Consider the following 15,836-nt stretch of genomic DNA (forward strand, 5'->3'; position numbering starts at 1 on the left):
CGGGAGAGCAGCACCAGTCGGCAGGGTGAGGGGGTCTTCTGCGGGCTGGAGGCCACCATGGTCAAAGTGCAGCACCTGCAGGGAAAGGCCATACTATCAGTGCAGAGACAGATGCGGCACTTGAATCACAACAGGGGCAACATAGACCGCAGCATCAGCTCCATGGCGGAGAGCATGAGGGACAATGCAGAGGGAATGTGGGACATGTCCCACTCCATGATGGCACTCTGCGAAAAACTTGATGAGGACCAGGCAAGAAGGTGCAGTGAGAGGCAGTACATGCAGCAGTGCACCAAGGCGGTGAACCGTCTAGCAACGGCCACTTTCCTGCTCTGTAGGCGCTCTGTGTCAATGCAGGAGGGGCTCATGCACTGATGTCACCAGGGGGATGGGGAAGGTGACATCTGCAATGGAACTACTGCTGACCACACAATCAGCAAACACTGGTGCTCTAGGTGTGGGTGAGAACAAAGAGAATACGAGCAGGAGCAGCAATAGTACACCTGTACCTGAACCCCCGAGGAGCAGCAGGCACCATTCTGCGGACCCAGAATCACCAGCCAGTGTTGAAAGCCAGCTGCAGACATCAAGCACTGTAGTGTGTGGGCGCAGACATTGATGCTGCCCACACCTTCATTAACATTTTTTGGGTGAAGTAACCCGTGACTTACAATTAAGGTTGTAGCAAATTTGACTGGCATGGTATGCCATTTTCAGAGTGATGTATTGCGCAGTTATTAAACTACGTCATGCACATACAATGCCTGGCTGTGTCTCCTTACTTACTTAAAAATAGTTGCGTGTGATCTCTGCCTTTCTCAGTCTCCCATCTGTTGCTGGGGCTGCTCCTGCTGCGTAGGCCTCTGGCTGTTCAAGGCCATCATCAATGTCCTCATGATGAGTTATTTCAACTTCTGTACCTCTTTTTGTGGCAAGGTTGTGCAGCATAGCACAGGTTGCAATGATTTTACAGCAGATGATGGGTGTGTACTGCCGTGCACCTCCGCTTTTGTGGAGGCAGCGGAACCTGCTTTTCAATAGTCCAAAGGTGCGCTCCACAACGTTGAGTGTTGATCTGTGTGCCAGGTTGTAACGTCTCTCACTCCGGTTAGTTGGATTCTGTAGAGGGTAAGGACAAAGGACTGCACAACATAAGCACTATCGCCTAGGTGGAAAAGAGAGTGCCATTAGTTGCATACTGAAAATACATTCTGCTGCAGTATCTATCAGGGTGTGTCACAGTGATTTACCTAGCAGGTATCCTTCCCCAACTTCTCCAGCAACAAGGCGTGTGTAGATACCACTGTTCTGGAATATGTGGGAGTCGTGGGTGCTCCCAGGGAATTTGGCCACAATGTCAGTAATAATGTTGCCAGCGTTGCATATCACCTGCACATTTATTGAGTGGGTTGACTTTCTGTTCCTGTAGATCTATTCTGTGGCTGCAGGAGGGCAGATTGGAATGTGTGTCTCATCAATACAGCCTATGACGTGAGGGAACTGTGCCAGTTGATAGAAGTCAGTCTTGGTCTTGAGCAGTTCTGCATGTGTGTCAGGGAAGCTGATGTAATGATGCATTCTCTGCATCATGGCCTCCAGGAATTTCCTGAGGAAACTGGACAGGCAGCTCTGGGACACCCCACCTACCGCAGCTATCACCCCCTAGTAACTCCCAGATGCAAGCAGGTGTAGGCTACAGAGCACCTGCACATGGGGTGGGATGGCATGCGCCCTTGGTGTTGGGTGCTCCAGGAGTGGGTGCAGGTCCCTAATCAAGTCCAGGATGGTGTGGGGGTGTAGCCTGTACCGTTGCAAGACCTCTGCCTCTGTAAGTTGAAAGAGCGTGATCTGCTATCTGTAGACTTGCTCCTTCCGTCTCCATATCCTCTCTCCTGCTGACTGTAGCCGTAGCCGCTTTTCTTTCAGCACCGAGACACCTACGGGTATTTGTGCGCTATATAAATTGCACAAATAAATAAATATCACAAAGAATGCCGCCATTCTGGTCACACTGTTGCATTTTGGGGCCTTTTTTATAGCCTGCACCTGGTTACCACCTGCTTTCACTCCATGGTAATTACCGACTCTTAATTACCGACTTTAATGAAATTCGGTGTTTTATGAGTTTCCTACATCTCGATTCACATTTTTTACCATTTCTTATTTTCCGATTCGGTAAATATAAATTCGGTATTTTCAGATTCGGTAAATACCGATTCGGTATTTTCTGATTCGGTAAATACCGATTCGGGAAATTCCGATTCGGTAAATTCTGAATCGGAATTTACCGATTCGTATTTACCGAATCGGTTTTTTTTGGGCTCCTACATCTCAATTTCTCAATACCGGTCGGTGACGGCCAAAAGTACCGAATTTCCTCCGTTACCGACCGGTATTTGGCTACCTACATCTGGCCCTTGGGGTTCGTTACTGTTCGTGAAGGCTTCCCAATGATGGAAAGAAAAAAAGTGGTTGCAGTGCTGTGGGGGATGAAGGACAAAAGAATAAAAAAGAAAGAAACGATTTATGTGCTACCTTTTGAGAAAAACAAACTTTTAGAATACAATTTCGGGAGCAAATGCATTCACTGAATTGAGTAATCTAGTATTTGGCCAATGAAATCTGCAATGTGATCCGATGATCAAAACAGAGATCACATACAGCCTGTTCCGGCATTTTGCAGCTACAAGCATTTTACTCATCATGAAGAAATCTACTGCAAGGTTGTAATTGAACTGTGAAACAGAAACTATGATGGTTCTGGTTTGCGACACTCCATAAAAACCTTTATGTGCACATGCATCAAAATAGACAATAGCGATTGCCTATGCATGTAGGAATCGCAAAAAAATTAGCGATTCCTACACAATCCTTAATTGCCACTCACAAATTGCGAGTCGCAAGTATGGAATTGATTGCCATTCATTGCGATGGGCCTAGAGGTCCATCGGAATGAAGGGAAATTGCATGCGCAATTTCAAGGGTGCATGGGTGCTAAAAGGACACCCTGTTGCACCCCTGAAATTACAATTTATCCACATGTTGCGTAAAGGGCATGTGTGTGTGTAACATGTGATTTTGAAAAATGCACTTTAGTGCATTTTTCAAAGAAGTTACAAATTACCATCAACTTTAGATTGACGGTCATTTGCTATTCCTATTGGTGATATCGCAATTTTTTTAAGGTTAATGCATTGCATTTAAGGAATTGTAATTTGTGATTCCTTAAATGCAAACGCAATTTAAGTAATTGCAAATTGATGCATCCCAAATGCAAAAATACTGTCGCAAAGGGGCAGATTCTGAGAATCTGTCCGTTACCGTTTTTTTGTTGATGCATGGGGCCCTTGGTGCCTTGGAATTACAGCTTTGCAAACCTCACCTTTTATTTGTGTGTTTCGGCAAAGATCCCACCCATGCAGGAGCTGCATCAGTTATGTCAACAGCAAGAGAAGAAATGGGCATATATGCGGGTGGGTGCAGTAATAATAAACATATAATGATGTATAATATTTGCTGAACCACAGTTGTACCACGGTACAGCGCAGGAAAATACATTGGATGCCTATGCCACACATTTTTTACCAAACATATACCTTTACAAAGCATGTCATTACCGCGCATTGTTTTTATATATAAAACAATTTTGTTGTGGGGAGAGACCCCCAACTTACCTTAAATGCCTGGTAAAGGCATGCTTTGTAAAGGCATGCACGTGGTAAAAATATGCGTGCTAACAAATGCCTGGTAATGTTATAACAAGGTAAAAACCTGTTTGTAAAGGCTGTTTACCTCTCAAATACGGTCACATTCAAATGCCTTGAGATGAAGGACTTTAAATGAGATGTTAACCCTGAGTAAGATTTTGGGTTGATCTCCTTGATACAGATGTAGTTTTTTTTTTCCACAAGAGCCACGACTCAACATGGCTTAAGTGTGTGCAGCAAACTACTATTCAGTAGTAAGGAAATAATAATTAAGTACATCAACAGAGCTGTAATGTCTGAAACACACTGGTTTATAAGTGAGTACTCGGTGGGCCCCAGGCTGTAATTCTGTATCCAGTAATAAACCAACAAGATGACTCATTGAGCTGGGCAGCTCACTGCTGACGTGTCTGTGGTCTGCAGTTCACGAGTTGAATCTCAGTTAGGCCAACTCAATCTGTTGTTTGCAAAGATCCATATGTTCAGCACTATTACACCGAGTACCAGTCACTCCTTTTAGTTACAGTGTTTAGAAATAGCAAGCAGCAGGATTAGGCACTATGAAATAAACACGTCGGTAGTATTAATTAGAGCCCTGATATGCAATTTACAAACAGCAGTTTACAATCTCCAGAAAATAGTTTATATTAGTACTTAACTACAAACTTGTTTTACACTTCTCCTGTTTCTAAGCGCTGTAAACGACCAAATTTGCAAGTGTATCTATCTAGCTGTATGTAGGAATAAGAAAAACAGAGAACAGCATCTTAAAAGTCGAGGAATGAAGTCAGCAAGGGACCAGCCCTGGCTGCATGATTCAGAACTAGAGCGGTAAAAATAGAAAGACTTTTCCAGTATATTTAAAAGCTCCAAAATTAGAAATATTTTGCATATTCTGATGGAGACCATTCCAAAGCTTGGGCTATGAAAAGCTCTTCTGCTGATGTGCATCTGCTTAAATTATGGCACGCGCAAGAGAGAGCAGCACTTGGTCGTTGTGACCAAGTAGGGTTATATGGGGAGACTGGGTGGAATAGAAATACCTGGCTAGTCTTGTGAAAGGATTTTTGGATTTTTTCAATGAATTGAGAAGGGTCCTTTGTTCTCCTGGAAAACAGTTAAGAATTGTTTAATTTTAATTGTATTTATATAGCGCTTACTACCTCTGATGAGGTGTTGAAGTGCTTTTAGGCGAGTAGCACGCTACTCCAGAACCTGAGGTGGATTAGTGGTGGATTAGTATAGGGAAATATAAATTGTTAATTGGAGTGGGGGACATGTGAACCTGTTAGCTGGATTGAATAGGATAGAGGAGGGAAGAGTCTAGAAAGGGTTATTTGGGAGATCATAGCAGTAAAATGAGGTTTGAGATGAGTGAGAGAGTGGAGGTAGAGTATATATTGAAAGATGTATGGGCTGAGGTATAGAGTAGTGAATTGGAGAGAGTTGATCATATTTTTTTATTTATAGTGGAAGTAAAGTAATACATATATAGGTACATAACTACATAAAAAAGGTATACATTCATATGAAAAAAAAATAAAGAGAAATAAAATAATATTATATAAAGACCCAAATTTACGTGCTTGGATAAATATTTAGAAACTGAGGCCTTCAAATGTTGCTGTACATAAAGCTATTTTATTTATTTTTATTAATATTTTGTGGTTTATATTATTTTGTTTTGCAGAATTTTTGTAATTTGGTTTTGGGCAATTGTGCAAAATTTCGGGAAAATGATTTCAAAATGTTTCCAAAAATGTTTTTTTATCTTCTAGCATTAAATGCGCCCCTGTGTTAAATTTTTTGACACAGGACACATTTTGTGCTAAAATAAAGCACAACAAAACCCACACTTGGTACAAATATTAGCTGCTGCGCTTTGTCCCGCACCATAATTTCGCAGCGTAATGGCTCAATTTCTGAAATTTTTCCTAACAAGTGCTATGTGAATTATACCAGTGTAATTTAATTTTCACCTGGGCCTATTCCCCAGATCACAGGCTGTCTGCTTAGAAGCTATTTGGTGACATGAGCACAACATGGCCGTTGATTTGGTAAGTAGATGGGCTCTATCAGACAATGGAAGGCCAGCAGGTCAATAGTGAAATTTAATTAAGATGGAGGCTAAGGTGAATCTTCAACTGACAGTCTAGGAAACTTGGTTGAGAGTTATAGACCTCTGCTACTGCCATCAGTACAACAATGTTTATGAATGATGTTTATATTCTAACTGTACAAGATGTTATGGTTTTAATTAACTGAAATAAACATACTTTTACTTCCAGTTGAGAGACTTCACTCTCCCTCCCGAAGTATGTACGACCATCTTGAGGTCATCCCCCCCTCAAAGACTGTATAAGCCTGCTGGTGAGACACGTTTGTGTCTTGGTGAAGCTGACTAATTGTGCCAATAGGTACCTTACCTGCAGCTCTGCCAATGCAACTCTGTTCTGACCTGCATGAATACCCTCTGTTTTTAATATAAATACAAATGGGTCTGCCAGTGCACATCGATCCTGACGTGACACCCACGTTCAGCTCTGCCAATGCAACTCATTTCTGATTCTATTCCAGTATAGGGACAGATGGCTCTACCAGTGCACCTCATTCATGACCTGCTGTAGTGAGACCCATATGTTAGCAACTCTCTAATCCAGAGGCTTTACACTGGTAGACAGGACTTGTCTAATATTTGGGGTTAGGGGATATTGGTCTGTGGTCAGGGGAGAGCATGTATTGTGCCATTGGGGAACAGACAGCACTCAAGCGTACGCATACAGATATCACACTAGGGAAGGTTTTTTTGCAATGCATTTTTGGCCAAGAAATACTGCGGTAGAGAGGGTTGCATTATGCAGAAAGTATACTATAGTAAGCGAGAGATATGTTTATAAACAGTGGGCCATACAGGTTAAAACAGCCCATCCAATAGGTTCAGTATCACGAGAAATAACCATGAAGGAATCCGAAACAACGGAGGGCATATAACACATGAATCCTACAGGCAATGACCTGAGGTTTTAACAAAAGCAGTGGCCAAAAAAACAATAGTCACAACAGAAACAGAACAGCATTTTAAGTGGTGCAGAGATAGCCATGAGGTGGAGAGTCTCTGTGTGTGTAATGTATTGGTAAATAAACAGTTGTCACTTAACAGAGTAATGGCATTATCAAGAGATGAATGAGTGGAGCAATAAACTAGTCTTCCTGGCACTAATCCTGGTGGCTGCGGTTCCAAGAGTGGCAGGAGATGTCGTCAAGACCAAGTCCAGGAGTTTCCGGGTACAATGAAGGGCCCTTGAGAGCTTGGGATGGAGGCTGCCCCCCTACCACGCCACATCTCTTGTTTAAGAGGTTAAGATGAGACTGTAGAGCGGTGGGAGGGAAGGTGTGAGAGTTTCAATGGATGAACTCTCAGCACACCAAGCTCTCCTGGGCAGGATGCCACGGCCGGCATTAATTGCAGGTGGGGGGCGGGTGGGGTAGTGCGAGGAGGATTGAGTGGAGGTTAATAATAAAGAAAAAAATGACCTGTCTGCCAGCCTGGTCCCGCGTTTTCTCGCACCAGTCTTCCACGGCGCCTGCTCCTGCTCTCCTACCAGGAACAGGAAGCAGGCAGCCTCCTTCCCCTCCCTAAGCCAATCACAATGATGCAATGGCAGCATCATGATTGGTGGGGATGCCACCCTCCATGGGCTTATGGGGAGGCCATTTTCTCCATGTAGGCTGCATTGCAGCCTGCATGGAGAATGGGCAGAGTGCACATGACTGGTTTGGGTGGCTCCTGAGGGCTGACCAAACCAGTCATGCACGTTCAGAAGTGGGCACAACACTCCTCCCTTGCCCTGCCCTTCTCGCAGAGCAGCCCCCCACCCACCCGCCCACAACCAAACCCTTCTGTTCTGCTTTCTCGCAGTGTGAGAAGCAGAAACATAAAATGGTAGTTATTACCACTTTATGTTTCTGCTTCACGCACTGCGAGAAAGCAGTGGGGCAACACTTCTCCGCCCTAGTGGAGGAGCCGCCCCGGGCCCCCCGCCAGGACAGCTGCAAGTTAATCAAGTTCAGGATTCAGCAGCACATTCCTGCATATGAATGAGGCTAAAGGCCCTCAACCCCAGCAGGAGAGTCACACAGACGCCACACATTCCCCGCTCCTGCTACTGGCCATTAAGGTTCATCATACCCCCCTAGGTCTCGTCCAGGACCAGCATCCTGGGGCGGCTTCTTTTGTAAATGTCCCAGAAGGAGTGCTCCTCCACCGAAGTATGGTGATGGTCTTAGGTTCAAGAGACCTGAGCATGGGGGTGGGGTAGTGATAATATGCAGTAATAATAGAGAGTTACACTAACAACGAGAGGTTGAATGCACATACATATGAACCTGCTATAATTAATGCAGCTGGCGGCACTAAGCGCTATATATTTATCCACCGTATTGTAATTAAACGTTGCAATTACTTAGCGAATCTCACAAGAGAGACTGCACCATGCGGTTGGTCTGCACAAATGTATGAACCTGGCAGCACTAGGCGCTGTACATACATACATATATATTGTCATTGCAGTTGTAATCAGAGTCATACTTACAAGAGGAACTGTTGCCTGCACATACGTATGAACCTGCTGTAACTAATGCAGCTGGCGGCACTAGGTGCTATATATACATACACTCTTATTGTCATTGCAGTTGTAATAAAAAAAATCATACTTACAAAAGGGACTGTACCGAGTGGTTGTCTGCTCATACATCCGAACCTGCTACAATAATACAGCTGACCGCACTAGGCACTATACACATATACACAGTATTGTGTTGCAGTTGAAATCAGAGAGTCATACTCATAGGAGGAGGGACAGCACTGTGCCCTTGGTGTGGAGGGCCTCGGCCAGCAGCCAGACCCATTCCAGGCCACCCACCATCCCCAGGTTGAGTCTGATCTGGACCAGGGAATGTGACCCGGCCAGGCTCTGGCAGACTTGTCTGAAGTCACAGACAGAGAGGTGGCAGCCACGCAGCGAGAGCATTGCACCAAGTTCTACCACAGGCTCTCGACTATCTCCTTCAACTCGGAGTTCTACAGGCTTTCCATGGAGATCTGATTGGAGACTCCTCACTAACTCCCTTTTCTGCCATTCATTAGGCCCACTTTCAGCCATTGTCAGCCTCAACATGGCATGTAGCCAGCACTGCCAGCCTTCCAGGCACTGGCCTGCTGATATACTTCATATATACAAGAGTGCCTGCGCCGATTGGTTGTCTGCACATACCTATGAGCCTGCTATAATTAATGCAGCTGGTGGCACTAGGCATTGTACATATATACACAGTATTGTTAACAAGATTGTATTGAGCAGTTGGTCTGGAGGGCCTTGGCCAACAGTCGAGCCCACTCCAGGCTGGCCACTACCCCCAGGTTGAGGCTGAGCAGGACCAAGGAGTGTGGCCTGGCCAGGTCCTGGCACACTCATCCGAAGTCACAGTCAGAGAGGCGGCAGACAAACAGAAATAACAGTCGGACTGAGTTCTCCCACAAGCTCTCGACTTGACCACATCCTTCAACTTAATACTGTACAGGCTCTTCCCAGAATTCTGGATGGAGCCTCCTCACCAACTTGCTTTTTTGCCATTCATTAGGCCACCTTTCAGCCATTGGCTACCCTTAACATGGCATGTGACCAGCAATGCCCTATTCCTTCCAGCCTTTCAGATACTGCCAGCCTTTCAGACACAGAGAAAAACTAATCATTTTTAGACCTTTCCTTAGCTTTACAGCCATGTTCTGAAACAGTTGCAGCTTTGAGATGGACTGGTCTAAGAGGCCTACAAAGAGGTAAAGACTACTTCTATTTGGGATAAAACACAGAATTGAAAAAACTATGTACCAGGTTTACAATTTTTAATGCGCCTAAACTGAACAGTTGTGTCAATAGGTACCTTACATACATAAAGTTCAAATATTGATTTGCTGAATCAAGATTGGCAGAATTTTATGTCCGTAATGCACTAATAGAAATGTAGAAAACTGTGACAGAATTACTGCATTTGAATATTTAGGGCCCGATTACAATGAGGCTCGGAAAGCCTCAGACCTCATGTCCAAGCTTTCCGAGCCTCATTACAAATTCATTTCCGACCGCCGAATTACAATGCAGGTGGTCGAAACTGAAACTGGATGGTCATTTCGACTGGATTCTGAGGGGCTCAAAGAGGCCGTTGGCCAGTTAGAGACCGGCACGTAATCCCAATGGACAGTGCTTCCCCCGTTGGGATTACGATGCTCAGTTTCTGACACGCTTCCTATGTCGGGCTTTCCAACATGAAAACCTATCAGAAAGTGAGTTTGGGGGCCCCTAGCAGGCCCCCCTTCTCCCTGCGGCCTCCGTTTGGAGTCAGAGGGGGCATCTTTGGTGCCTCCTATTAATACCTGCACCGTGTGGTAGGCACTTTGAGATTCCTGCCAAGCGGTGCAGGGATTTAAAGGATCTCCCATTTCTCTGTGGGAGTTTGTGCTATAGCCGATTTATGGGCGCAACACAAGCTCCCATAGAGAAATGGGAGTATTGCGATTGCATTGCAAATGCAGTGTCTGGACCAGCGGAACAGCCTACTGAAGGTCGGTTGGTCCCGAAACCGCAGCAGTGTTGGTCAGAGGCAACTCTGACCAACATCGTAATCGGGCCCTCGAGTCAAGGTGGGTGTTTGAGAGTCAACCCTACTAAACTAGCTGAACCCACACACGCCCTCAGTTTTGTGGGTAAATACTTACTCTTGAAGGTAGTTTCCCACTGTAGAAAACACATACATATTATTTTCTGTCAAAGGAGTAAGTATATTTTGATATTGAATTAGGATAATCGGTAAAATGTCCCTTTAGAGGAAAGAATATTTTGTAACATATGTAACAAAGAAAAAATAAAGAAACTAATCGTCAAGGATTTTACCATTCTCAAATTATTTCAGGATTAAGGAGTACAAACCTCCACCATCTACCTAAAATTACCTCTTTTGGGTGTAGCCATTTGTGAGGCACGTACCAGCAACATATTGGGTCATTTCAAGGATAGCGTGAACCCTAGCTTTAACAACACCCTGGTCTTGTACACATTGGAGTATTTCAGAAACATTATGAATGTCATAAATCTACTAGAGTGCTATTGAATCCCTTTGAACACAGACTTCCAATTTTGTTTTATCTCGTACTGTAGTGATTTGGATCCCTAAGAGCATTTCTACATTGATATGGTCTTAGTCTGTGATATTCTAGATGATTGCAAATGGTTCAGGTGATCTGAGCTTCTCTGATGGATTAATTTAAACATCATTAGTATGTCCATTCTGGCATGAGAACTCATGAGGATTTGTTGTATGTTAAACTTTACGAATATGAAACATGGTGAGCTTCAAGAAGAAAGGCACATTAAACCAGAAGAGGAGATATTGAAAAAATAAGACATTGGAAGTTATGTTGGAAGTTATGTAAGTTTGCATATGGGATCTTAAATACGATTTGTGTTCTTGGCCAAATGTTCTCCTCTTACAAATTCTTATTATTCCACATCTTCATCTTACTGATCAAGAAATGGAGTAACATCACATAAAGTACAAGGATACAAAATAAAATATACTATATCATTCTGCAGGACAACATTGCCAGAACCTGTGCTTAAAAATGAGGCTATCTTACTACAGCAAGAGATGCAGAAAGCAGAGGAGATCCGTCAGTACAAAGAGATTCGAGAGCAAGTGCTACGTGAAAGAGAAGAGGAACAGAAGTCGCGGACACTGCTAAAACAAAGGTTGCTGCAAATGTACGAAAACCTGCAGGTACGTTAATTCCATCCACTATAAACAGCACTATTATTTGCCATGTTTAGCATTCATCCTTTAGCCAGTGAATTTGGTAATTTCTTTCAAACCTGCATAATACGATGCTTGAAGAATAGGGTTTTTTATAGTTACTTTTAGCTGCAGTGCCTCAGAATTATTTATAAATTAGCTCAGGGATAGCTCTATTTTTAACATTTTGTCTGTGTGATTTGTTTTTATGTTATAAATTGTAAAGTGTTGCTACTGAACTGTTCATGATGTCTAATATATATAGTGGTACTATCACACTCCCAGGAAAAAGCCATCAAACGGGTATATATTGCATATTTGTGGAACACTGAAGCGCTTTTCCTGGTGTGCCACCCACATTTAGATCCGGCTTGACAACACAGTTGTCTACATTACACATTTTTGTTACTAGTTCCTTAAAATATACAGAGAGTGGGCTTTGGGCTTGCCAGAAAGAACTCCTCCCGGTGGGTGGGCGCAAACAGATGTAGATGGCTCCCACTGCTCCACATAGGGTCCAGGCTGGGAAGCAAACAGGGGCCAAGGCAATCCTGGAACTCCCCTGCAGACCCATGGGCACCAATTGCTGTGAGTGCCCTGGATGTGCACCAGAACACCCACAGCAACATTTAGGTTGCTATGGTCCTGGAGATGCAGTTTCTGGGGTCTTGTGTTAAACCGAGGAGGAGTGGGCCACACACCCCCCTCCCTAGAAAAATGAAGTGGTCCGCTAAGGGGATGGGATTCCAGGTCCTCGTGATGGCCGGGGAAAGGGTCCGATTGCCCCAACCCATAAAATGGAATGATTGGTCCCAGGGATTGGGCCAGTGAAATCCAATGAAAAGAACAAAGGTTAAAAATGAGTTACAGTTAGAGAAACTTTATTTATTCTTTCTTTACAAACCAAACATAAAATTAGAAATTCTAAAGTTATAGTTATACCTTAAATGTATAATTTGCACACCACCTTCAAATTACTATGACTTAATTTATTATTTCTATGCAAGCCAAACTTAAACTACACAAACATTAGAAATGTCTTTATTTTTACTTATACCATAAATTTATAGTAATTTACGCACCACCTTCAAATTACTGTAACTCAAGCACCTCTGTACACACTGTTGTCAATTAACTAGCCAAACTACATTAACTATAACATCACTATATGATGTCATTTGAAATGTCATAAGTGTTGCAATTGAATGCATGACATTGCATATGGTATAAGTGATGTAATATGAAAGGGTATAAGCAGTGCATCGGAAAGGTATGAGTAATAATTAATGTAGTGTGGCTAGTGAGTTGACAATAGTGAGTGCGTGGTGGTGTGTAAATCATAAATGTAAGGTATCATTATAAATTTGTGTTGTACAGAAAGAATAAAGAAAGTTTCCCTAATTATAACTGATCTTTAATCTTAATTTTTTGCCATTGACTTTCAATGGTTTTTATTTTTAAACTCAAATCCTAGAGTCGAGTGTCACAGAGTGGAGTGGAGCATCCTTAGGTGGACTGTCACAGACTACAGTGGAGTAGAGTGTCACAGAGTGTAGTATCATACAGTGGAGTGTTGTAGAATGGAGTAGAGTGTAGTGGCGTGGAGTCGAATAACATAGAGTGGAGTGTCGTAGAGGCGTAGAGTGAAGTGGATTGGCTTAGAGTAGAGTGGCATAGAGTGGGATACAGTACATTGGAGTGGCATAGAAAGACGTAGACTCCAGTGGCGTACAGTGCAACAGCATAGAGTGTAGTGGCATACAGTACAGTGGTGTCGAGTGAAGTGGTGTATAGTCTAATAGCATACAGTGGAGCGATGTAAGTGGACGGCGAACAGTGGAGTGCTGTGGAGTGAAAGAGTGTACAGTGGAGTGGCGTACAGTGGCTTAGAGAGGAGCTGCATTGAGTGGAGTGGCATAAAGGAGAGTGGTTTAGAGTGTAGTAGCGTACAGTGGAGTGGTGTGGAATAGCATAGAGTGGAGTGCCGTACAGTGGAGGGGTGAAGAGTGAAGTGGCATACAATAGCGTGGCGTAGAGTTGATTAGGATACAGTGGATTGGCGTGGATCGGGGTACAGTGGAGTGGCATACAGTGGCATAGTGTGGAGTAACATAGCATGGAGTAGCGTAGCGTGGTGTAGAGTAGAGTGGAGTGGCATAGAATGGAGTGCATATAATGGAATATTGTAGAGTGCAGTAGCTTAAAGGGACGTATAGTGGAGTGACTTTCAGTGGAATACTGTAGAGTTGAGTTGGGTGGGGTAGAGTGTCATGGCATAGGGTTGTGGCATAGAGTATTGTAACGTACATTGTCGTGACATAGAGTGTCATGGCATAAAGTGTTGTTGTGTGGAGTGGCATAGAATAATGGGCATAGAGTGGAATGGTTTACAGTGGAGTGGTATACAATTGAGTGACAAGAGGTAGAGTGGTGTGGCGTAGAGTGGAATATCATAGAGTGGAGTGGTGTAGAGTGGAGTTGCGTACCGTGGAATTTCGTAAAGTGAAGTGGCATAAGGAAGAGCAGCCTAGAGTGGAGTGGCGAACAGTGGAGTGGCAGATAGTGGAGTGGCTTACAGTGGAGTAGCATACAGTGGAAGAGCAAGCAGTGAAGTGGCGTAGCGTGAAGTGGAGTGGCAAAGATTGGAATAGCGTGGAATGGCATAGAGTGGTGTACAGTCAGGAGGTGCATAGTGGAATAGCTTAGAGTGGAGTGGCATCAAGTGGATTGATATAGAGTTGAGTGGTGTTAGTAGAGTGCTGTAGAGGCAAGTGGCGATAAGTTGAATTGTGTAGATTCAAATGGCACCGAGTGGAATACCGTAAAGGTGACATAGAGTGGAATAACAGAGTGGCACACAGTGGAGCGGCATAGTGTAAAATAGCATAGAGTAGATTGGTGTACAATTGAGTGGCATGGACTGTAGTGGTGTAATGTCGAGTGGCTAAGCGTGGAGTGGCATAGAGTGGAGTGACTTAGAGTAGAGTTTCATACTGTGGAGTGGTATATGCAGTGAAGTGTGCACATAGTGGAATACTGTAGCATAGAGGGGCTTAGAGTGACGTAAGTGGAGTGGCGTAGAGTGGAATAGCTTACAGTAGATTGACGTATAATGAGTAGCATAGAGTTGAATAGTGTTGTGGCGTAGAGGGTTGTGGTGTACAGTGTCATGGCATTGAGTGTTGTGTAGAGTGGAGTGGTGTGGTGTACAGTGGAGAAGTATACAATTTAGAGGCATATCATACATAGATTGGAGTGGCATAAAGTGGAGTGACATGGAGTGAAGGCTGATAGAGTGTAGTGACATAGAGTGGAATAGCTTAGAGTGGAGTGGTGTAGAGTAGAGTAGCATAGAAAGGAGTTGTGTACAGTGAAGTGGGGTAGACTGGGATGGTGTACAGAGGAGTGGCATAGAGTAGAGTTGAGTGGTATAGATTGTAGTGGCATAGAGTGGAGTAGTGTGTCATAGAGTGGAGTGGTTTAGAGTGAAATAGCGTAGGTGGGACCGGAAGTGAAGTGGCATACAGTTGAGTTACATACATTGGAATAGCAAGGAGTGGAGTGTAGTAGAGTGGAGTGGCATTCAATGGAAAAGCGTAGAGTGGAGTAGCGGAGAGTGGAGTCGCTTACAGTGGAATATCATAGAGTGGAGTAGTGTGTTGAAGAGTAGAGTGGAATGCCATAGAGCTGAGTAGCATAGACTAAAGTACTGTGTAATGGAGCAGAGTTCTGTACAGTGGGATTGCAGAGAGTGGAGTGGTGTAGAGTGGAGTAGCATACAGTGGAATAGCATAGAGTGGAGTGGCATACAGTTTTCTGACATAGTCTGAAATGCCATGTAGTAGTGTGCCATAGAGCAGAGTAGTGTAATCTGATAGAGATATCTAGCCACAGATTCCTTAACTTTTGCATTCTCCCCAGGCGCCAGTCTGGATCCAGACATTTTTCAGCTGTACCTCTGCGTACCGGAGGACAGTGTCGTACTGCTCCGTGATGACGTCCACTTTGGTCATGACGTCAGTGGAGCCATATAAGTCCCCTCTGGCTTGCGGATGACAGTTTTTTTCTTTTCTGTGCTGCACCGTGGATCCGGTGAAGTGCATCTCTGGCTGGTTTTCGGCCTGCTGTGATTAACTTTTTTCCTCTCAAACAGTGTGCTCTATGTCCTCTAGGATTAAGTCTTGTGGGTCCTGTGCTCGCAATATGTCGGGTATGTACCCACAATCTATCGTTATGTGGTGCTTGGGCGAGCACCACAACACTGACAAGTGTGACACCTGTCAGTGG

The 15,836-nt window shown here is 44.0% G+C and overlaps 1 protein-coding gene across 1 annotated transcript in view; it reads left to right on the forward strand.

The window, feature by feature from the left end:
- Window positions 1-15,836, forward strand: part of ADGB (androglobin) — a 1,363,241-nt gene that overhangs the window by 1,244,794 nt on the left and 102,611 nt on the right. Inside the window, exon 34 of the mRNA XM_086927423.1 lies at window positions 11,354-11,537. Coding sequence (XP_086783549.1) covers window positions 11,354-11,537 — 184 coding nt within the window. The remainder of the gene's footprint in view (window positions 1-11,353; window positions 11,538-15,836) is intronic.

This window comes from Lissotriton vulgaris, chromosome 6 (genome assembly GCF_964263255.1).
Source record: "Lissotriton vulgaris chromosome 6, aLisVul1.2, whole genome shotgun sequence".
Classification (NCBI taxonomy): Eukaryota; Metazoa; Chordata; class Amphibia; order Caudata; family Salamandridae; genus Lissotriton; species Lissotriton vulgaris.